Below are 24410 nucleotides of genomic sequence, written 5' to 3'. Positions count from 1 at the left end.
GCCATGTTATATTATTTCATTTGTTTCAGTCCAGTGATCTTTATTATTCTACAATGAAGTCAGTGTCATTGCTGTAAGGCTCTTATCTGTTATTTACAGTTAATCTTAGGCAGAATTAAAAATATGATCTCACTCTGACCTGCTGATGGAGCTCAAGACACTTCATTCAGATTTCATCAGTCCCCGAGTATCCATAGAAGCTGCCGTTTTAATTTCGGACTTAAGGTTGAGATTAATTGGGGGATTTTTTTGCCTGGTGAGTCATCATCAAAGATCAGTTTGCGATCAAATCCCAGCCACAGAGTCAGTCCTCATCCTCACCTGAACGTGTTCTGTAAGGCCCGGGAACTCGTTCACACCTGACACCAGCCTGTTCGCACACACCCACATGCCCACAGACTGCGTTTTCTAAATATTTATATATGAAAGAAAAAGAAGATATTACTTTATCATCATTATTATATGATTTTATCAAACAGATTTATATTATTTACAGTTAAATCTAAATCTAACTCTTCAAAATAAGAAACAGATTCCATGAAATATGGTGTGAACAGCAAGTGTTGAGGAAACAAACTTGTCATGTTGCCTGGCAACCACCTAGCAACAGGCTAAAAATACCCATTTGTAACCTTTACAAAGTTTATGACATCTGTATCATTTTAGGTTTGCAACAGTAACACACACACACACACACACACACACACACACACACACACACACACACACACACACACACACACAGAATCGTACAGTGACTGTCGTTCATCACTTAGTCTTAGGAAAGCTTTAATAGTGGAAGCTGAGACGTTGCTCACGAGCCCGGGCTTTGTGTAGCCGGTGTGTTCCTGCGTTGTCTGACAATGAAGGGTAAAAGAAACCAAGACCTCGCTCCAGCTCCTACAACCAAATGCAAACAGTAGGGAAGAGGGTCAGCTCCACCCACCACAACTCCCAAGCTAGCAAGAATGACCTGTTCATGCTAGCACTGACTGTGCCTATAACACATGTGACACACACGTACTGCACATTTACATTTACAGCATCTAGCAAAGACAGACACAATGACTGAACTTTAAAGACAACAATCAGAAATATCAGGGTGGCTTAAAAATACATTATGTGTTGCAGTGTTGGGGCACGACACCGACCATCCCCCACAGGGGAATTGTAGAAAGGGAGAGGCCAAGGGGAGCACTGTTTATAGGGCACCAAAGAGAAGACAGTGAAAGGGGCTCCAACTGAGAGATGACAAAACTCAGCTTGAAGTCCTAAGTCGGATATACAGGAAGGGTGGGGCTAGCCATTTTGTGTAATTACTACAATATGTCATTTAGACCCGGTTAACATTGCACAGGATGGAGGAAGCGTTTCTCACATTCCTCAGAAGTGTTCCTTCTGAACTGATAACACAGGGTGTTTTCCACACACGCCGAATGACACAAGCTTCAGCCATTACTCGCTGCCAAGACACAGTGAAGATAACGTATCCTATGGACAGCACCGTGTCACTGGAGCTGCTGCGCCATGCGTAAGTTCTGCTGTAGGTTGCCCCCGTTTCACACTCGTTGTTCGTCCTCAAAATACGTGCTAGGTTAATATTGCATTTCTTAAGAGCAAAAGACATGTTATGCTAACAGACTTCCTCTGTTAATAAAGGTGATAACTGGTGTCAAAATAGTGCTGATGTTTTAAATTCTCTAAGCTACTTAGTGTGATTACTGCAGGGATTAGCTGTTTGGCAGCACCTCAGGCTGAATGTCGTTTAGCACAATGAGGTTTTAAAAGGCTCAGTAATAAATAGTGCTGCAGTATATTTATCCATTATCAACATTGGCAGTAGGTCATTAGTATTTATTACCTGTGATGCCTGTTAATGAAGCTAAGTTATTATGTAAATATATGAAATTATCATTCTGCTGGATGTGTTCTTCACCGAATCATCTAGAATAAGTCTGTGTTTCTCCAGGACACATGTAGTGAGATAGTTTCCCGCCTGCTTAGGCTGAGATGGGGGTCCATTCGGTGGCCTACGCCTTCCCTAAAGTTCGGATCATCACCACCGCCGTAGACAAGGAGGTCAACGACCACAGTAAACATGTTCAACAGGAATGATGGCTGCATATTTAAGCTGGGCTCCCTGAACACACCAGGGCCTCTGTCAGTGTTCACAGTGGTTTGCTGTTTCCACACACACACACACACACACACACACACACACACACACACACACACACACACACACACACACACACACACACGCACACACACACACACACACACACACACACACACACACACACACACACACATTCCTTAAATTCCTTTAATTAATTATCATATATTATGAGGTCAACATGGACACATCTACAGAAACATGTATATAGTACAGCAGCACCTGAGCACAGCAGGAGACCCACAACAAGGGATCATTAGTATAGGTACAGAGTCATGCACAGATATTCTGGGGGGCGGGCGCCCAAGTCAAAAATTATGTACTTAAGTATATATAAAGTATAAGTAATTTTGCCTAGGACAACATCAGTTCATTGGTAAGTTTCAATCTTTTTTGAACAACTACAGCAGCATCGCTTGTCTTCTTTTCACCTTTGCATATGTTTACTTCTGTCAGGCCTTTAGATCTTTAGTCGGTCGGGGAGGTGATTAAGTTTGCTCAATGACACAAGCAACCAGTCAAATAACAAATAACATAAAGGTTAGTTTTAAATAAGCATGACAGGTTGACTATGAGCAGTCATCTGAACTCTTGCATTAATACTTGCCTAATACATTATTATCCACCAGACAAAACAGCTGATAGTGTTCGTGCTGTTTAACTCCTTTAGCTTTCAATGAATATTAATACCAAGGTCAGTCTTGCTGTCTGGTCTCAGTATGATTTCTCTTCCCAGTTGATCATGATCGTTAAAAGGAAGCCAGCTTGTCTATTTTCCAGAAATGATTTAAACTGGAAGTAATTTGAATTGACAGATTTCAATGTTTTCCCACATTTTTAAATGGCTCCAGATTTCTGCCATCTTGAGTATTTTGCCAGGACTTCTCCAGGCTTGTATGTTTGCGTGATTCTGATTTTTTGTTTTTACCAAAAACACCCTGACCCACCCAGAGTTATTTCCATGTCCTGTTGAGCAAGTTAGGTTGTTTAAACAAAGTCAGTAGAATCGATCCAGAAGAGAGAAGGCTGATCTTTGTTAATCTGTAAACTGTCAGCTGACTGCCTTTAAGCTTGCTTAAATATAGAGTTTCTGGAAACGTCACTGCAGAAGATGTTAGTGGTAAGCATCAGTCTCTATTAGTTCTACGTTTTAGGTACTTAAATGTAAGAAGTAAACGACAGTTAAGAGATTTAAAGATGATTTTTAGGATGTAATCACGTGGTTTTAGCAGACATGACATTACTCAGCATTCATTGTCTGCTTCCTTCGTTGGTATCATCAGTTATATTGTATACAATGTTACAACACAGCTGAACTACTGGTTACTACTTTACCAGTGTATCAAAAAATCACTGAAGGGTGAAGTGCCTTTACCTTTAAATATCTATTTCTATTCTGTCAATAACAGACATATGACTTTATTATTTTAGTGATGCTCATGATTCAACTCACAGTTGTACATCTGCTGTGGGAGAGACACTTTCAAATCCCTCAAATATCTTTTAGAGCTAAATCTCTATTATAATACCTGCTGTGTTGAGGAAGCTGAAATACATCCGTGGTGACCTACACTCACTGGGTGTTTTTGAGCAGTCATCTAATGGGCAGTAACTCAACTACTTACAGGTGCTGTATTACTGGCAATCAGACCGTTTAGTCGAGTTGTCTGCCTGACAGTCCAGGTAACTTCTTGGGTTTAAAATCCAGCCTTTGTTGTTTGCACAGAGTGACTTCTCAGCTGGTAGCTTTGGGATCTGTTACAAGCAGCTTTGCAGAAATATGCTGTTATAAGAGATGCTCATGAAAATTCTACTTTTTTCATCTGATGAACTTGTCAGTAGTGGTTTTCAGTACAGCTCAGTAATAATGTGGCAATAGTGCAGTAAGGTGGAAATAAGAAAGCAATGATATGGAAATATTAAATCATTACTATGAAATTACAATGTAAAATCCAGGAAACTACCAAATAATATATTGTATCAGCAGTGGTTTTATCCAGAAATGTGGAAACAAATATACGCCATATATATGAGTCAAAACTCTTATATGTACCAATATACTGATAACAATATAATAACATGTTAGGAATAACATAGTAATATTTGTGGATCACAAAAGATGACTTGATTGTGACCTCATAAAAATAAGTAAATAAATAATGTAATAAGTAATATCAGCATTCTTCTTATTTTTAATGCCATATCCTGAAACTACCTGATTCAATCTAATTCAATGGTTTTAACTCATAAAGTCATGAAATTATGACTCAAGGACTGATGATGGAAAAACCTTACTTGGAGCTCATTTTGTATCATTTTAACTTTGCTTTTTGATCCACAGACTCTAAAGATGCATTTCTGTAGCTGTGCACTCATTGCACTGTTGCTCGCTGTAGCCTCGGCAGACCACCATCTCCACCACAACCGTGGTTCTGAAGACCACATGAGCTGCCACAAGCTCTCTGCTCCTAATGCTGACTTTGCCTTTGCCCTGTACAAACGTCTGAATGCGAGGACTGCTGCTGGAAACAACATTTTCTTCTCACCACTGGGCATCTCCACTGCCCTGTCCGTACTGTCTACTGGGGCCCATAGTGAAACCCACAGCCAGCTGTTCTCCAGCCTGGGCTACAGCACCTTAAACCGGACTCAGGTCAATGAAGCCTACCAACATCTTTTCCACGTGCTTGGACAAAGCCAGGAGAACCAAAAGCTGGATGTTGGCAATACCATTGCAGTGCACTCAGGTTTCAGTCCCCTGGAGAAGTTTCTGAATGATGTCAAGCAGCATTACTCTGGTGAGGTCTTACAAATCAACTTTACTAACCCTGCTGAGGCTGCAGATAAAATCAACAGACACATTGCCAATAAAACACAGGACAAGATCAAAGATATGGTGAACGATGTTGACCCTGAAACCATGATGATGCTCATTAACTATGTCTATTTTAAAGGTAAGCAGCCTGATCAAGTCTATTGTTAGGCTACAACAGACAAACATGGCGTTAACGCCATAACCATATTAACACGACAAATCCCCGCTAGCGAGTTAGGGTTAGCTTGCCTTAACTTGCTAACAAGGATTTGCTGCGTTAATGCGGTTATGGCGTTAACGTCGTATCAGCGAGATTAATGCTGACAGCACTAAGGCTGACACATCCCAATAATGTCAACACGACTCTCCACTGTGTCGTGCAGGATACTGGGAGAAACCGTTTATTAGAGAATGGACACATGAGGACGACTTCCACGTTGACGGCAGTACCAAAGCTCAGGTTGACATGATGATGAGGATGGATTACTACCACTTCTATGAGGATGCAGTTAACCACGCTAGCATCATCGTGCTGCCATACAACAGTAACTATGATGATTGTCCTTCCTGATAAATTCTGGATGAAGACTGTGGAGAGAAACAGCAACAAGGACGACATAAGAAAGTGGCAAAACTCAGCATCTATGATGTAAGATTTATTGCATTATGTCTGAATATTCCTGCTTGCTAGTAGATGGAGACTGTTGTCAAAATGACCTATTGCTGTTTTATATCACTCCTGTTATTAACTTTGAGTGTCCAAGTACATTTACATTGATGCGTACTGTAGATGAAATGCGTTACAAGCGTATGATGTATTCATATAGTCTTTAAATCATTTTTGACCAGAATCTGTTCTTCAATGTGCTCATTCAACAGATATGTAGGGATGTTTTTGTGCTTTCCACAATGTCCATAAAGATGAGAAGCGTTCTGTATCATAGTGATGCTGAAAAACGAGTTCATACATTTATTACTTCCAGGCTGGATCGTTGTAATTCATTATTATCCGGTTATCCTAAAAGCCTTTCATTTCGTCCAAAATGCTGTCACGAGAGTACTGACAGAGACTAGCAAGAAGGAGCAAATTTCTCCTCACATGTGGTTCCAGGGGTATTTAAAAGTAGAACCTTCAGCTTTCAGGTTCCTCTTCTGTGGAACCAGCTTCCAGTTTGGATTTGGATTTGAGATTAGGCTAAAAACTTACCTTTTTGATAAAGCTAACAATAATAAGAAGGTAAGAAGTATGTAATCAGTTCCATTTGTTTGCCTGTCTGTTTGTTGGCAGGTAGCATTCACAGTTTTCAGATTTTGTGTGATGGTAGATAATAGCAGCTCAAACACATTTCATTTACATTGAATTTTGGAGAAAATTGGGTCAAGGTCACATCAAATGTAAAAATCTTTAGAAGGATTTGAATTCTCTGATTACTCTTGTTAGGGCTTCACCCTGAGATCATGGACAGGACCTCAGGGTGAAGAGGGCGTCTACTCTGGGAAGCTCAGAGTAATATTCCTAACTGTTGCAGATAATGTGGTGCTGTTGGCGTCATCAGAGCACGTCTTTCCAAATAAAAAGGAGTGGTTGGTGGCTTAGTGAGAACTAGATAAAACAAGAGTCAGAACCTCTCTTTGCAGGAAACGAGTGATGCGAAGTTGAAGTGGCAGATTTGTGTGGTGTCAGCAGTAATGTGGACATTGTAGTGATGAAGACTTATGATCCTGATCCAGTTAGTAAAAGAGGAACAACCTGTAATTTAACAGTCCGTTTTTCTATTTCTCAGGTATATAGATCTTACGATTCCAAAATCTTCTATAACCGCTGATGCCTCGTTGAAGAACATATTGCAGGAAATGGGCATAACCAGTGCCTTTGAGAACCATGCCGATTTCTCTGGTCTGTCCAATAACAGTCGGCTCAAAGTCTCGAAGGTGGGCAAACATTTCTCTTTTTGGTTCTGATTCTGAGACACTTAAAGACTCATTACAGAGTAAGAAATTAGCATCTGACCGTCTCCTTTCTTTTTCACCCACAGGCATCTCACAAGGCCACGCTTAGTGTCACTGAGATGGGAACAGAGGCAGCAGTCGTCAGCATCTTTGAAATGTTCGAAGCGCCACCAACAATCAAAATTGACAGGCCGTTCTTGGTTTTCATTTTGGAAAACTGCACTAAAAGCATCCTCTTCATGGGGAAGATCAACAATCCAACAGCTTCATAATTGCACATACTTGTGAGATGATATTAAGGTCACAGTTGCCATAATAAAGATCCTGTCATGATTAAAAACACTGACCTTTATTTATGAGGTTATCTGTCTGCACACGTTGATTTTCTGGTCAACAAAAACGACATTAGTGACATTTTCTTTCAGGTAAATAGCAAGTTTGGAAACATTATGTCAAATATTTGATTTATATTTGAAGGTTGCTCGTATAGAAAACTGTTCCGCGCGTATATAAAACAGGTCTGCGGCTCTGAACCGTAGTAAAGGACCTCTGGCTGATACGTCGGGTTCGTGTCGGCTCGTAGCTGAAAACTAGCTTTACTTTGTTGTCTGGGTCGACTTTACTAGCGAGAGACAGAGAGAGGCGTTGAAAGGCTCCAACAGAACTTATTGTTTCAGAGGAAACAGGAACACAGCGTACAGTCGAGTCTTAACAGCTTACTTACAGCTGGGCTCGTCAGGCTCTCTGTTTGGCTGCAGTGGTTATTATTATATTTACATGCTTCCAGCTCCCGTTTCTGCTCGGTGACAGCTCGTACTTTTCCTTTCTCTCCTCCCTCGCTCACAGACACATAACGGGTCCATCCTCCCTGCAGCACGGACTACACTGCCCATCAGGCTGCATGCTTTAGGGCGATGCCTATAACACTCTATTGCCTTCATATTAAAACATTTTTTGAATAAAATAAATAAAAGTCTTTCTTCACGCAAATAGAGGTGACATGGGCCGTGAGGTTGAGACACAGACATGAGAGCCTCTCAATGTGTGTTTTGTTTGGGTTTGTTTGGCGTGGAATTACCAAAAATAGAGAGGGGACAGCCTAACATATGAAAACCTTTTATTTCAACAAAGTAACTGTATTCTGAATACCACCTTTTTAAACAGTAACTGTAATGGAATACAGTTGCTCATATTTTAACCGGTACACGTATTCCTTTACTCCCCAACACTTGTTGTGCCATCCTTGAGAGCACTACTGCAATCAAGTATCTGCAATAACTAACAATGACTCTTTTGATCCATTGGAGGAATTTTCACTCGTTTCTTTGTGACATTGTTTTAATTCAGCCACACTGGAGGATTTGAACCCATTTAAGTTCATGCCAAAGCATCTCAACTGGTTTTGAGTTACTTTTATTTTGTCCCATAGGACCAGGTAGGTTTGGCTATATTTTTCCCTTAATACAATTAATGATTAAAAAACAGCATTTTGTGTTTACTTTGAGAGTTTAGTAGTAAAATTAATCTGATGATATGAGACGTGCAGGTGTGACAAATATGCAAAAATACTAAGAAATCAAAAAGGGGGAAAATAGACTCAAGGGACTTAATAACATGCCACTGCATTTCTTTGTAAATTCACTTTTTTGTTATATGCAAATGAAAACTCGTGTGTTGCTTTTCATTACCTTTTAAGGAATGAATCAGTAAATACCAAGAAACATAAGCACAATACATTTTTGAAGTGAAATAACTGCAGGTAACAATAAAAGAATCAATCAGTAATTAGTGTCCCCCTTGATTTTGGCATTAATATACCTCCATATGGACAAGCATAATTTCGGGATGTCATCCTCTGGGGTGGCAACCCACACTTCAGTCAGTGCTGTCCGGAGTTGCTGCTTGTCTGAGGAATTAGATTCACTCTGTCACTCAAATGACTCCGCAGTTCTTCTGTGAGCATGTCACATCAATGTCATCCAGCAACTGCATGGACACATGGGCAAGCACCGTCCTCCTTGTCATCCCTGTCCCTGATGCGAGCTGCCTAAATGACTGTCGCGCAGTAGCACTCACCTCCATTGTCATGAAGTGCTTTGAGCGTATAGTCAAAGCTCACATCACATCTTCACTCCCTGCCGTCATACTATCCAGACTAGTCATGAAACTTTGTGACCTGAACATCAGCTCCTCCCTGTTCACCCACGACTGTACAGCAACACACAGCTCCAACACCGTCATCAAATTGGCAGATGACACCACCATCATCGGCTGCATTTCTGATGGAGATGAGACGGCATACAGGGCAGAGGTGAGAGCCCTGACATCACGGTGCCGCGACAACAACCTGCTGCTCAACGTCAGCAAAACCAAGGAGCTCATCGTGGATTACAGGAGACTGCAGAGAGGAGGCCACACCCCCATCCACATCGAAGGAGCAAGGGTGGAGAGAGTCAGCTGCTTCAGATTCCTGGGCATCAACATCAGCGAGGATCTGAGCTGGTCACACCATGTTGGTGGCTGGACTGGAACAAAAAATCGGCCCGAGCATTTTGACTACAGACCGGCCGCCATTATAGGAAAAATCATAAAGCCTTTGAATGAAAACACTGTTGTGACAGTGATGTTCACTGTTCTGATGGTATATATGTATCAATCTATCATTCGTTTGTTGTAAGATTCAGATAATTATTTAATAAAAGTGAGACATTTTAAATGAGAATAAGAAAGAAAAGTATTTCTTTGTGCCCCACCTTTCCCTGTTAATGCCCTACATGCCCCCCTGGCAACACTTTGCTAGACCCGCCCCTGCACAGTTACCAGCTGTCAGCTGCTTAGAAAAGGATCCTGGTGTTATTTGTCTCTCAGAAACAGTTCATAACTTCAACTCATTCATGTCACCTGAAAGGTAAACCTGTTTCTCCATCACCTGTTCAGCTCTGATGATTCAGTAAGGACATCTCCTGGTTTCATCCTCATGTTTCCCTCTCACCACATATCCAAACCGACATAATGACCAGCAGCTTTACAGCTGTGGTTTCCTCTTTCTGGCGCAAAGTGTGCGATAAACAAACAAGAGAGAAAATCTTGATCATTGATCAGTTTCATGATTGAGTAGCAACAGGAGAGGGAGGGGGAGAGAATGAGAGAAGAAGAGGCCGCTGCAGCGTAAACACACAGAATAAATCCAGCTTTGTGTCTTTTTTTTCCATTCTAGCTGAAGTCCGGGACTTACAAGTCCGGACTACTTACGAATACAAGACGATTCCGTTTTTTTAAGGAGCCGTTGGCAACTCTACAAACTAACCTTATGAATAAAAATAAAGTTCACTATCAGTAACATCATAGCACCACCCAGCTGTATATAAACTCCCTCATGCTAGCTAGTAGCAGTACGAGTTATTGTAACTGACTGTAAGAAGTCAGCACAACGAAAATAAACTCCACCTAAACTTGGTTTATATCTGACCCAGATAGACTGCAGCTCATAACTTCTTACCTGAAGTTCAGTTCACCTGACACTCGGACCTGCCGGCACCTCGGGTCTCTCCTCCTCTTGCCTCCCCTTTCCCTCATCCACCTGATGGCCTCCCCCACTTGCTAATGGTTTTGTTTTTTTTTTGTGTCCCGTTTGGATCTTTAGCATCAGAATTGTTGTCTTAAGGCCAAGAAAGATGCCAAGCGGATTTATTTTACCAAGTGGATCATCATGGCCTTGCCATATTGGTCCATTTGATTGACCTTTGTTATAATTATGAATTTATTTTATTTTCAGTTGCTACAAACGGGACAGACATGACTGGGGGATAGGACAGGGAGAAAGAATGAAAGAAAGAGAGGCAGAGAAAGAAAACCAAAGGGCAGAAGAGACGGTGAGAAGGGGGAGAAGAAAGAAAAAACAAACAAACAAAAAAAACCAAATAAACAAAAAAAACCAAAACACCTGGGTCACCTGTATGGAGAAAAAAACAGAAGAGAAAGCAAACAACAAAGAGCAACATAATAAAAAAAACGGCACCATCACAATAAACTAGCTAGCAGTAGATATCAGTAGATACTAAATAATAAACGATATTGTGCAGCACGCAGGATAGACAGCGCACAATGTGCTTTGAGGCAGCAGCCAAGAAAGCTGTAGTCCGCGTCTGTGAATACCTGTGTGCACACCTGTGTGCATACCTGTGTGGATCAGCATGCTTGCATTCCAAAGGTTTCTCCATGTAACGATCTGCTAGGGAGTGTGGGGGGGCCACAGCCCCGTCCTCCAGGGCATGAAGCAGGTATGGAGGAGATCAAGACTCCAGACATCCAGAGGCCCCCAGAACACAAGAGACCAAGGAAGACCAACAGAGGGGCAGCCGCGCCACTGTCCCAGTAAGAGCTGAGGAGAGTCCCAGATGAGGGCTCACTCAGCAGCCGCGGAGCAGAAGCCAGGGGAAAAGGCCCACTTGCTAATGTTACTGAATCTGTGGAAGCTCCGCCATAGCCACCACCAAACAACTGAGTTATTTTTACACATCTGCCAGCATCTGGCCAATCCACCACCTTTCACTGTTTATACCGTTACAAACCCCCCCCCAGCATATCAAAACGAAATATCACCATCGGCCCACCGAGTCCAGCTATGGCTGCATATGTGTTTAGCAGTAATTTCTTTTTGTAGAGGGCCAGCAAAACAACCGTTTTCGAGGGCATTGCCATATTGGAATCCCGACTTCTCAGACGAGGTTAACCAGAACGCCGTTTACTCGAGTGTGACATTATTCCCAGGTCCGTGTTTCGATTTCACACAAAGTAACGAATAACGACCCTATCTAAATCCCAGTAACGAGTAACGCGTTCCTGGTTTTGGCATAATAACTAGTTACCGTGCTCGTTACCACAATAATAACGTAGTTATTGTAACACGTTACTTAATAACGTGTTAGTCCCAACCAGTGTAGGGACTAACGCGTTATTAAGTAACACGTTAGTCCCTACACTGGTTACAAATGATCTTCTTATGGCCTCTGACAGTGGACTCATCTCTGTGCTTGTCCTGCTAGACCTCAGTGCAGCGTTCGATACTGTCGACCATAATATCCTATTAGAGCGATTAGAACATGCTGTAGGTATTACAGGTACTGTAATAGACGTAGGCAGCCGGGGATTCCCATGATGCACTGGGTGTTTCTTCTTCACTCACTATGTGTTAACAGACCTCTCTGCATTGAATCATACCTGTTATTAACCTCTGTCTCTCTTCCACAGCATGTCTTTATCCTGTCTTCCTTCTCTCACCCCAACCGGTCGCAGCAGATGGCCCCGCCCCTCCCTGAGCCTGGTTCTGCCGGAGGTTTCTTCCTGTTAAAAGGGAGTTTTTCCTTCCCACTGTCGCCAAAGTGCTGCTCATAGGGGGTCATATGATTGTTGGGTTTTTCTCTGTATGTGTTATTGTACGATCTACTGTACAATATAAAGCGCCTTGAGGTGACTGCTGCTTTGATATGGCGCTGTGTAAATAAAATTGAATTGAAATGTCTTTGTGCGATGCAGAAAAGGTCAACGGATGGTCTCTACAGGAATGGTTCCCAGAACCTGAACCTGCATGGCCACCACAGCATCCTGCAGCAACATGCCATCCAGTCTGGTTTTCGTTTAGTTGCTCCATCATTTTCACCCCAAACACAACATGGTTAATAATACTGCATGTGTTGTGTATATATTCTAAATGTTGTTTAACATCTTCATCTTTAACCTCCTAAGACCCAGACTCTTCCACAGCAGCATTTTTAATTTCTCTTTGATATTTGGGCTGATTGGGGCCCGATGAATGTAAAAACAAAGAATTACCAGATTTTTTTTTACCTTATTTTTGTTTTTAAGAAAAATGAGAGCCACATATGAGGATATTCATTTAAAATGTTGATAGAACAGTAGCATATAATGTCCTCGTAAGTGGATATCAGGCCCTTGTAGAGCAAAATTGAGTATTTTGGTCTAAATAACCCAAAATGTGATGTCCACATATGTGGATGCCAGGTCCTAGGAGGTTAAATAAATATCAATATAAAGTTTTGCTGTCTGTTGCCTGTATGATTTGCAAGTTCAGTTAAACATGATTGTTGAAAAGAAGGTACCATGTATTTCATGAAAAGGCTCCAGATTTCTGCTGTCTTCTGTTTTTTCGAACAGTTGTTTTCATTTCTTCACTCAGTTATTTACCTGTGCTGTTGAGCAAGTCTTGTTGCATGAACAAAGTCAAATTAATCAATCCAAAAGTTCTGTAAAGAGAGTGCTGATCTGTGTTAATCTTTAACAGAAATGTCAGCGAACTGTCTTTAATCTTGCTGAAAACAAAAAACAGAGTTTCTGGAAACTGCACTAAATAAGATGTTAATGGTAAGCATAAGCCTCCATTAATTGACTGCTTCTTTCATTCTTTTCATTCGTTGTATTTTATTACGGTGTTATGAGTTGTTCTCAAAATTTCAGTTCATTCTGCTCTTTGTTTTTATCCGTATGTACAAGTCAAACATCTACTGTGGCAGAGACACTGACTTTCAGTAACAGGTGACAGTGCGGCAATACGGCACAAACGAGAAGGGGAAGATATGGAAACATCAAGTTCTGTGCATTCGAGTTTCCTAATATTAAAATGATTTAAACCTCAAAATAAATAATTAATCATTGTAGATGTTCCAACATTTTAAGGATCAGATTACAACAATATAATATCGGAACTGATTTTATGCTTTTATCTCCAGCATTTGTCTTTGTTCATTTTTGGTTTCCTGTTATGTGGAAGCAAGTTTGGTATTTTCTGTGCAGAGAATCCAGCCTGACAAATACAGCTTTAATTCTATGTTAATAACGCATTCAAGCAAAATCCATAAAGTCTGATGATTACTTAGAAAAAAGTGAATTAATTTCTGTGTAATCAAAAACAACCAGGACTGCAAAATGCTAAAACTGCTACGACTTTGAAGTAAGTATAGAAAAGTTTCCCTGATGTTTCTGTTCTGCTGGCAGCAGGTTTTAAAAGTTTTACCAAAACATTACTTTGCTATTATTTTGTGGTTTTGTGCTGTGGCCGCCTGCTACCTACTTGCGGCTGACACCACTGCTGGTGCAGGATGTTACTTGCTTATTACTTGAATATTACATTGTTAATAAAGTGATAGTAACTCGCTATTTCCATATGTTTACCTTGTTTCCACCCACTATTGCAACATTACTGCTGTAATAGAGCGCAACCAAGTTTTCTTAAGGTGTACTGCTATATTTTTCTGCCTCTTTGACTGTAGGTGCAGATATTTTGCGTATTTCGAGGGGAGTGTGGCCATCATAGTACAACTGTAAGCTACTGTAATGGCAAATAATGTTTGAGTGATTCATTGAGCCACAGTAATGTAAGCTGACAGTAGATTAACAGGAAATATCTGTGAAGGTTCTCAGTCATCCAGGTCATTGTAGTCAAAGGAGCTTCTTCAGTTCTAAGTCCTTAGAACTGAAGAAGCTTCTCGGATGAGAGGTGAAACGTCTTCAAGCAACTTAAAGAAGTCCAGACGCTTTTCTTTAAAAGCTCCTTTGACTACATTACCAGGAAATATTTGGGAAAATGAGTCTGCTAAAGTATGAAAGATAAAGGTAAACAATAATAACTCCCTTTAGACTTCAGATACTGTAACTGCATTATTTCATTAGAAAATATAATTGTTCCACTCTGGAGGTGCCCCAGCTGAGAGGCAGTGAGCAGGAGTAGGTTACTTGTATCCCCCTGGTTCTCTGCCTGTGGTTCTGTGCCTTCAGGTTCGAATACCTTCAGGACAAGTTATCATTCTGCCCATGTAACACTGGAGTAGGGATGGGTATCGATTAGGTTTTATCCGATACCAGTACCAAATCGGTACTTTTGAAACGGTGCCGGTGCTCAAACGGTGCTCACACCGGTGCTTAAAGACTGGAGAACACAAACTTTGTCCAAAAACCTCTCATGTTCAGCTGTTTTTTTGTGAAAAGATAACAATGTTAGCCTTTTCTGCAGCTATGGGGCATATATGGTATCACTCTTGGCTGGAAGCAGTGCTTAAACAATGGAAAACACAAACTTTGTCCAAAAACCTCTCATGTTTAACTGTTTTCCACTTTGGTCATTTTAGCCTTTTTGGCCAGGGTGAAGGGAGTATCTGCCATCAAACAAGAAGACAGCCTCATGTAGCTATGATGATGTTTGCTAGTTCACCTTACATGCATTAATGTAATAACGTGGTTAGCCTACTCAACGTAAATTACACACGAACAACATGAAGCTACTCACGCAGAGAAGAACGGCTGCTGCTGCATCATCATCCTCATCATTTCTGCTACACTGGCAGGGCTAGGGGCCAGGACTCTCCTCTTTGGGTTTTTGGGGGATGTTGCTAACTCCGGGTCCGATAACAGGCACCACACCGCAGTAGATGTGCTCGGTGTGAGGTCTCGCAGCAAGCTATCAAATACGGCGCATTTCTCGGCTTTTAAAAAAACGCTATGCGTCGCCAGGTGTTTCATCAGATTCGAGGTGTTACCTCCTTTGACAGTATCACAGTATCAGCTTAAAGCACTTGTTGCTGCTGAGTTTGCATCTTTTGCTGTGAAGTACAGCCAGACTTTTGACCGCTTCGCCTTGGGACATTTTTAATCTGTAGCTCTGCTCTAAAAGAACGTACGTACCTGGACCCGCCTACTATCCTCGGAAAGGTAAAATGATTGGCTAGAATTCAAAGTGTATCACAGCTCAGGAAAAAAAAGCACCGAAAAAAAGCACCGAAATGTGCGCTGCTTTTGGTCTGGTTACTACCGTTTATGTCAGAACCGGTGCCATGATGGCACCGGATACCGGTACTCATCCCTACACTGGAGTAGCTCTTTATTCTCTTGAGGACATTCAAGGGATGGGAGTTTGCCCAACCATCTGTTTTGTGGACTTAGAGCAGGGCGGTGCTTCGAGATTATGAGGTGTCTGGCTTGTTGTTGCAGGCCATGGCGAGTGCCTAGTTTGTATCTTCAGCAGTAAACCGGACTTGCTTCCATCTCTGCTACAGCTTGTCACAATTCTGGTCATAATTCTTATGGACAGAATATTTCGATGTTGCACGGTGGTGGAGGATGTACACAACAATGATGGAGTTTTGTTGGCTTGATCGGGGGCAGTTTGCGGTCAAGTGTGAAGAAACAGAAATGAGAATCAGCACCATGGTTCTCCGAAGGAAAAGGGTGGGGTAGCTTACTCAGGCCTGGGTCTCAAGGTGTTGTTTATGAGTGAGAGGAGCGTGGAGCATAAAAGCAAAGCTGTCAATTTACCAGTCAATCTATGGTCCTATTGTCACAAGATCCCATGAAGCGACCGAATGAACGATGTTGCGGATACAAACAACAGCACTGAGTTTCCTTTAAAGGATGTCTGAGCTCTTACTTAAGGATAGGGTGGGAGCTTTGACGTTCAAAGCAGCACTGTTGCTCCTCCAAATGGAAAACAGCCAGCTGAGGTGGTACAGGCATCTGACTAGGATGACTACTGGAAACCTAGGTGAGCTGTTTGAATCTCATACTGGGAGGAGGCTACAGGGCAGGCCCAGGAGTTGCTGGAGAGATTATAATTTTTGCCTTGTTTGGGAACAAGTCAGTCTATCTCGGATAAGCTGGAAGAGGTGGCTGGGGTAAGGGAAGTGTGTACTTCTCTGCTCAGACTGCTGCCCCTGTAAAGGTGGTAGATGAAAGATTTAATTAGATTACTTCTTTTTACCAAAGGTTGAGGAATTATGATTTACAGATAGATAACTGCCTGTAATGAAAAACTTTAACTGGAACTCATTTTGTATTACTTCTTTGATTTCCAATCCACAGACTCTAAAGATGCATTTCTGTAGCTGTGCACTCATTGCACTGTTGCTCGCTGTAGCCTCGGCAGACCACCATCTCCACCACAACCGTGGTTCTGAAGACCATATGAGCTGCCACAAGCTCTCTGCTCCTAATGCTGACTTTGCCTTTGCCCTGTACAAACGTCTGAATGCGAGGACTGCTGCTGGAAACAACATTTTCTTCTCACCACTGGGCATCTCCACTGCCCTGTCCGTACTGTCTACTGGGGCCCATAGTGAAACCCACAGCCAGCTGTTCTCCAGCCTGGGCTACAGCACCTTAAACCAGACTCAGGTCAATGAAGCCTACCAACATCTTTTCCACGTGCTTGGACAAAGCCAGGAGAACCAAAAGCTGGATGTTGGCAATACCATTGCAGTGCACTCAGGTTTCAGTCCCCTGGAGAAGTTTCTGAATGATGTCAAGCAGCATTACTCTGGTGAGGTCTTACAAATCAACTTTACTAACCCTGCTGAGGCTGCAGATAAAATCAACAGACACATTGCCAATAAAACACAGGACAAGATCAAAGATATGGTGAACGATGTTGACCCTGAAACCATGATGATGCTCATTAACTATGTCTATTTTAAAGGTAAGCAGCCTGATCAAGTCTATTGTTAGGCTACAACAGACAAACATGAATATTACATATATTTAAATAAAAAAGGTCAGCTTAGATGTCAGCTGATGATTGAAATATACTTTCAACAAGTAGTATGATTCATGCTGACACATCCCAATATTGTCATCACCACTCTCCACTGTGTCGGGCAGGATACTGGAAGAAACCATTTAATAGTGAAATGACACATAAGGCGGACTTCCATGTTGACAGCAGAACCAAAGTTCAGGTTGACATGATGGTAAGGACGGGATACTACCACATCTTTGAGGACAGAGCGAACCACACCAGCATCATCTTGCTGCCATACGAGAGTCAAACCTCCATGATGATTGTCCTTCCTGATGAAGGCTGGATGAGGAGTGTAGAGGAAAACATCAACAAGGACCATATAAGAAACTGGCAAAACTCAGCATCTATGATGTAAGACTTATTGCATTATGGCTGATTATTCTTTCTTGGTAGTAGCTGAAGTGTGTTACCCATTTCTGTGTCTCATAAAACTGCTCTTAGCTTTGCTATTACGAGACCCAAAGTTTATTTACACTGAGAATCAGATGGATGAGCAATGCACTAAAGGTATAGAGTTTATTTGTGACCATTGGAAGGTTGTACACTTCTCTCCCTTAACGGTCGTCATCTTGGCTATAATTTTCTAAATTTTACCATGCCCACCCATGTTTTAAATGCACTTTAGAACAACACGCAGCAACACTACACTGAGCGGAAGGAGGGAGGTATGGGGTCTTCACACACCCCCATTCTCTGATAGCCATTGGGGCGGAGGGGCTGGACGGAGGTGTTGGCCGTCCAGTTGGGGTCTGGGATGCTGGGCCTCCCTGCTGCTGCAGGGCAGGGTCTGCTTGTCTCCACCCCGGGGGAAGGGTAACATCTTCTGGGTCAAGGTGCAGTTTCCTTCTCTGCGGGCGAGGGTACCTGGACCTGGGGTATAGACTATGTTTGGGGAGTGTGATTGTGTGTACAGTGTCCATTTGTGTCTGTCTCCACATTGGTTGAGTGCCGAGTGTTTGTATATGTGTGCATGAGGGGGGAATGCAAGTTTGTGTCTGTGTGTGCCTGTTTGTCTGTCTATGCGTCAGGTCGGGTCTCAGACTCCACCTCTCTGGGAACATCTCAGCCCCTCCAAAGAATGGAGGCCTATCTCCCCTCACCACACTCCCTGCCGGTGGCTGATGCCCTCAGGCGTAGGTGCGTTGGTGGATCTTGTTTCTTGGGGTGCTTGGGTATGTACCGGCTCACTCCCGGTGGCTGCATGGCAGGGCCTGCCACCCATGGCTCAGTCGGGCCCCTTCCGGGGGGTGGGGGTCTTCAGACCTCCAGCCTCTGGGCCTGGGGCTCAGTTCACTCTGGCACAGCTGGCTGCCGGCAGAGCAGCCCTCCTCTGGCTTCTGCTCTGTGGCTGCTGGGTGACCCCTCATCTGTGGCTCTCCTCAGCTCTTCCCAGGAGGGTGGCTCGGATGTCCCTCCGGCGGTCCTCCTTGGGCTCTCGCACTCTGGGGGCATGTAGATGTCTGGGGCCTGGATCTCCTCCATGCCTGCCCTGGGGGACGGGGCTATAGCTCCCCACACCCTCTAGCAAACAGGTGTCGAACTCCAGGCCTCGAGGTGCCGGTGTCCTGCAGGTTTTAGATGTGTCCTTGATCCAGCACAGCTGATTTAAACGGCTAAATCACCTCCTCAACATGTCTTGAAGTTCTCCAGAGGCCTGGTAATGAACTAATCATGTGATTCAGGTGTGTTGACCCAGGGAGAGATCTCAAACCTGCAGGACACCGGCCCTCGAGGCCTGGAGTTCGACACCCCTGCTCTAGCAGATCGTTATGTGGAGAAACCTTTTGAATACAATATGCCTGTGAAGGTTCTCAGTCCTCCAGGTCATCGTAGTCTAAGAAGCTCCTTAGCTTTTTGAATACAAGCGTGCTGATCCACACAGGTGTGCACACGGGTGTTCACAGACACAAACTACACCTTTCTTGGCTACTACCTCATAGCACATTGTGCGCCGCACTGCACAACAAAATTCAATATTTAGTATTTACTGTTATTTACACTTAGCTAGATTAATGCGATGGTGTTGTGTTTATTATGTTGCTCTCTTGTTTTGCTTGTTTTCTCTTTTTTTCTCTCTCAGCAGGTGATCCGGGAGTTTCTTTTCTTTTTAAGTGTCCTTCCTCACTCTCCCTCTTCCCCCCTGCTTTTCTTTTCCTTCATCTTTCTTTCTCCCTTTTTCCCCCCAGTCATGTCTGTCCCGTCTGTAACAACAGAAAATAAAACAATAAAAATAGTAACCATAAAAGTCGGTGAAATGGACCAACACGGCAAGGCTGTGATGATCCACTTGGTAAAGAAAAATCCGTCTTTGTTGGCTTTCAGACAACAACTGTGACGGCTAAAGAAGCAAACAGGCGCAATGGGCAGCTGTGTATCAGGTTTTGATGCTACGTGTTGTGCCATCGTTTATGTAGGTTAAAAAGTAATTCCCATTGTATGTAGAATAATCTAATGTTGTATATGATCAGATGCACAACAAGCTAGAAACATTTGCAGATGTGGCTACTTGTAGGATTGTGGAGTCAAAATGATCATTTTGCAATAGTAGAACAACTTTCTGTGTTTGATTAGTATAAATCTGCACACTGTGTAAGTTCAACACTGTATATTACGTGTACTAACAGAACCCAAACCGAGGAAAAGTGTGTTCTTTGTTTTGGTATGATGAGGTAACACTGAAATATCTCAATATTACATGAATAAATGTGAAAGCAGGGCTGGGCTCGGGTCATGTTTGGGCAGAAGAAATGCTGACCTGGACTGGGGATATTTTTGGGTTATGGAAAGAGCACTTTGAGGAACTTTGAGTCTGGTGACCCGAGCGTTTCCTATATCGCCTGTGCATTTAAAAAAACAAGTTATAGCTTTATTACACTGCTGGAAAGGAGGCTCTTGGCAATCATTGAACCTTCAACCAGATTGTTACCCTTTGCAGGACTTCTGGGGTATCATGGCAGGCTGACCCTCCAGTATACGTGTGTTTCGTTGACTTGGAGAAGTGACTGAGGAGACGTATTTGTATTTTTTTGTGGACGATGTGATACTGTTGGCTTCATCAGAGTGTCACCTTCATCATGCACTGGAGTGGTTTGCACCCAAATGAAATGCACCCTCTGGTTTGGGAGAATGAGGCTGCGTCTGTCACAATTTGCCAGTGTAGTTGACAGGATGTGCATCCAAATGCAGGACTCATGAGAAGGAATGGAAATGCAAAGGGGAGACTTAAAGAACTCTTTGAGTGGTGTTGAGTGGAGCAGCTCTGGGTGCTGGCCACGGAACCAGCAGAAGTGGGAAGCCAGGTCAGGGGCTGGCTGTGAAACAAATCAACCCTGGTGGCTGAGATGAATCTGGATGATAGGGATGGAGGGTCTGATAGGAGACCACTGAAAGCTTTGTCCTTTGGAGGCTGAGGGTCTCTGCAAAGACCCTCTGGCAGCACAGCCAGAGATCAACGAAGGTGTAGAAGACCTTCTGGTGGCTGTTACAGGCCGATGATCATGTAGAGAATTTAGGCGGCTTGGCTGCAGGCCGATGTAAGTGGTGAAGACCCTCAGTGTGGCTAATGGTAAGGGTGATGGGACACCTCTCAACTGAGAGCTGAACCAAAATGAGACAGGTCTTTGGCTGATTAACACCCCGCTATCGCCAAGAGAATCCGGAGCAAGGAAAACACACTACCAAGTAGTAAGGATGTGCACATACAGCAGGTGGGATCAGAGACTGGCAAAATAAAAAGGGAAGAAACCAACCTACAGTGAGGGAGACCTAACAGCTGCACACAGGAAACACAGGGAAGGCAGCAAAAGCTGATATAAGGATTATAATAAACACAATTACCAAGTACTGAAAACAAAATCTAGAAACAAAAACCATTTCTTACAAAAGCAGTAAAGAAAAGATCAAAACACTAAGTCAATGACCCAGAAACAATTCCAGCTTCAAGCAAGAGAGCTAAAGTATCGTGCAAGCTTCCTCATGAGTGATGTGAAGGTGGTGTGTAAGCTGCACTGGCGGATTGGCGTCAGCAGGAATGCGGGTGTTGTTCAAGACTGTTGCAGTGAAGATTGAGCTGAGCCAGTTAGAAAAAGATGGAACCACCAGCAGTGTAACTGTATAATTATGGTTTCTCTGTTTCTCAGGTATGTGGAACTTTATATGCCAAAATTTTCCATTGCCACTAATGCCTCCTTGAGGAATATATTGCAAGAAATGGGCATCACAAGTGCTTTTGAAAACACCGCGGATTTCTCTGCTGTGTCAAACAAGTTTCCACTTAAAGTATCAAAGGTGGGCGAAGTTTCCTTTTTACTTGTTTTTAGGGAACAGGACTAGAGCATGCCTACTCTTTTGGTTAAACTGAATTCTGAGAAATTAGCTTTGATCTGCCCGCTTTCTTATTTTTTCCCACAGGCATCCCACAAGGCCACGATCAGTGTCACCGAGATGGGAACAGAGGCAGCAGCCATCACCATTTCTGAATGGATCCTACTGACTACACCAACACCCGTCAGAATTGACAGGCCCTTCTTAGTTTTCATTGTAGAAAACTCGACTGGAAGCATCCTCTTCATGGGCAGGATCAACAAACCAACAGCTTCATAACGGCACACAGTTGTGAGATGACACGTTTGATCACAGTTGTCATCATAAGGATCCTTTCATGATATAAAAGACTGAGCGCTCACACTAAACACATATTTGTCAGTCTGCACACACTAATTTATGTGGTCTACAAAGTAATATTGAGGACATTTTGCTCAGGTAAAAAAGAAGAAATCTTAAGACTACCATAGTTTTAACTAAAAATATTGATACTAAATAAATGAGAAATTTGCTGTGGTTTGTTTCTGAGATATTCCACTAAGATGTGGCTCATAGGGCAAGAAAACTAGTTACTAAATCCCAGACTTACAAAGACACTCTGGGGTTTACAGAAGCCACTTGCTCAGTTTGGGGGTCACTGTCCCGACTGCTCCAGGAAAATCTCTGTTTAATTCTCCCTCCAATGGGAGAAGGTTATTATCTAACCCGCTCGCTGACATTAGATGCCGAGTAGCATTTCAACAGATTCTAATAAATATTCAGAATATTCTCATCTCTCGTCCACTTATGAATGAATCTGAATAAGTTGCACATTTTTAAGGAACAAATGTAGCAAAAATATGAAAAATCAAGATCCATATGTGAAAACTGATGTTTAATTGCACTCTCTTTCTAAAAAAAACTGTCAGAAGGTTCAATAAACATTTAAGTTTTAAAAAAATGTGAATATTCTTGTAGTTATTTCATGTTTCAGGCTGTTCAAGGTTAAAAAAGGAAGGGAAACTGCTCAGGTGGACATCAACCCCAAATCTACGATCAAATGAACTCAAATCCTTTTAGGCTTTGAGTTAACAGTTTGGCAGTTTTTAATGAAACCTGTTAAAACAAGTTAAAGACTCATTTGGGTGTCATTCTGACCTTCCATCTTTCCCTGATATTATTTTGAAATGTGAGAGAAATGGTAAAAGTAGTTTAAAAATAGAGAGATTAACTGTTGTATGTCCACATCGTGCAAGTGTTGACAACATAGGCGACAAACAAGAATCCCCACATTATCCAAACATGCGGTTATGATTTTGTGAGAGTGTCTCATGACACAATGACAAACGAGCATTTTTAAAAGAGAGTTTTTCATTTGATTATATTTTATATGAAGGATTTTGCAAAAAATAGGACTGGCAGGTTTATTGAAAGGTTATCTAATTACTTTTTTTTAACTTGACCATCACTGTATATACAGCATCTATTATTAACCCATCCATACACGCCCAACCTTCTATGCTTAAGAGCTTTCTATCTAACATTGACGATTCTGGATGCATCAGAGAGCAACTTTGGGTTAGTATCTTCCCCTACGGATATTTGCTGACTGGAGCAGCCGGGGATCAATCACCAAACCTCTGATTAGTATCCAATGATGACCCGCTCTAACTTCTGATCTACAGCTGCCCCAGAAACCCCATAAAAAGAGCATGCACCAGTCTCTGCTTCTCATGCTGACTTTCTTTTTTAATTCTTATTAGGGAATAATGCTAGAACATTCCCACTCCTTTACTTTTGCTGGACTCTACCACAGCGGTCTCCAACCTTTTTTGCGCCACGGACCGGTTTATGCCCGACAATATTTTCACGGACCGGCCTTTAAGGTGTCGCAGATAAATGCAACAAAATAAAACTAGTACTGGTACCGAAAAAAAGACGATTTATTCATAACACACGTGAAAAGACCCAGGGAAACAGAGTTAACGATCAAAACGATAACAAAATAACGCTGAAAACCGATAAAAACCCTGAAAACCAGACATTTCACACCTGAGCCTCAACTCTCGCGACCCGGTACCAAACGACTCACGGACCGGTACCGGTCCAAGGCCCGGGGGTTGGGGACCGCTGCTCTAAGACACTAAAAGAGACTAACAGTGGAGTTAGAAAACAGCCCCAGACTGCCCCCTCAGTGTCACTGAGACAGGAAGAGATTCAGCAGCCATCACATCTCCAAAGCTTGGCTCAGCCTTCCACCATCAGTCAGAAATGACGGGCCCTCCTTGGCTTTCATTTTTGAAAACTCTGCTGGGAGCTACTGTTCATGGGCAATATCACCAACCTGACAGTTATATAACGGCAGCTGCTTGTGAGATGATGCCACTGTAATGATGTCATTTTGAGGATCACGATTGAAAACATTATTTACATTATAGAAATATTTGTAACGGCTACCAGTCTTCACAGAAGCATTTTAATATTTGACTAAATTACTGTTAAAAACACTTTGCTTAAGTTAGTAATAATAATAACTTTATTTATGAAGCGCTTTCAAACAAAGTGCTGTACAGCTATTTGAAAAT

General features: G+C 42.5%; 1 protein-coding gene and 1 pseudogene across 1 annotated transcript; both read left to right on the top strand.

Moving 5' to 3' along the window:
* Positions 1 to 2294: 2294 nt before the first annotated feature.
* Positions 2295 to 7274, top strand: LOC113037162 (alpha-1-antitrypsin homolog; annotated as a pseudogene).
* A 5946-nt stretch (positions 7275 to 13220) lies between these two features.
* On the top strand, positions 13221 to 22786 carry LOC113037160 (alpha-1-antitrypsin homolog). Its single transcript, XM_026193916.1, has 5 exons — positions 13221 to 13322; positions 16809 to 17421; positions 17604 to 17874; positions 21663 to 21810; positions 21934 to 22786. The coding sequence occupies exons 1-5, from the start codon at positions 13314 to 13316 to the stop codon at positions 22123 to 22125; spliced, it is 1233 nt and encodes a 410-aa protein (XP_026049701.1). The 5' UTR covers positions 13221 to 13313; the 3' UTR covers positions 22126 to 22786.
* Positions 22787 to 24410: the final 1624 nt, after the last annotated feature.

Source organism: Astatotilapia calliptera, chromosome 15, assembly GCF_900246225.1.
Source record: "Astatotilapia calliptera chromosome 15, fAstCal1.2, whole genome shotgun sequence".
NCBI classification, from domain to species: Eukaryota; Metazoa; Chordata; class Actinopteri; order Cichliformes; family Cichlidae; genus Astatotilapia; species Astatotilapia calliptera.
Note: the sequence above shows the minus strand (reverse complement) of the source record. Positions and strands in the feature narration are given on the sequence as shown.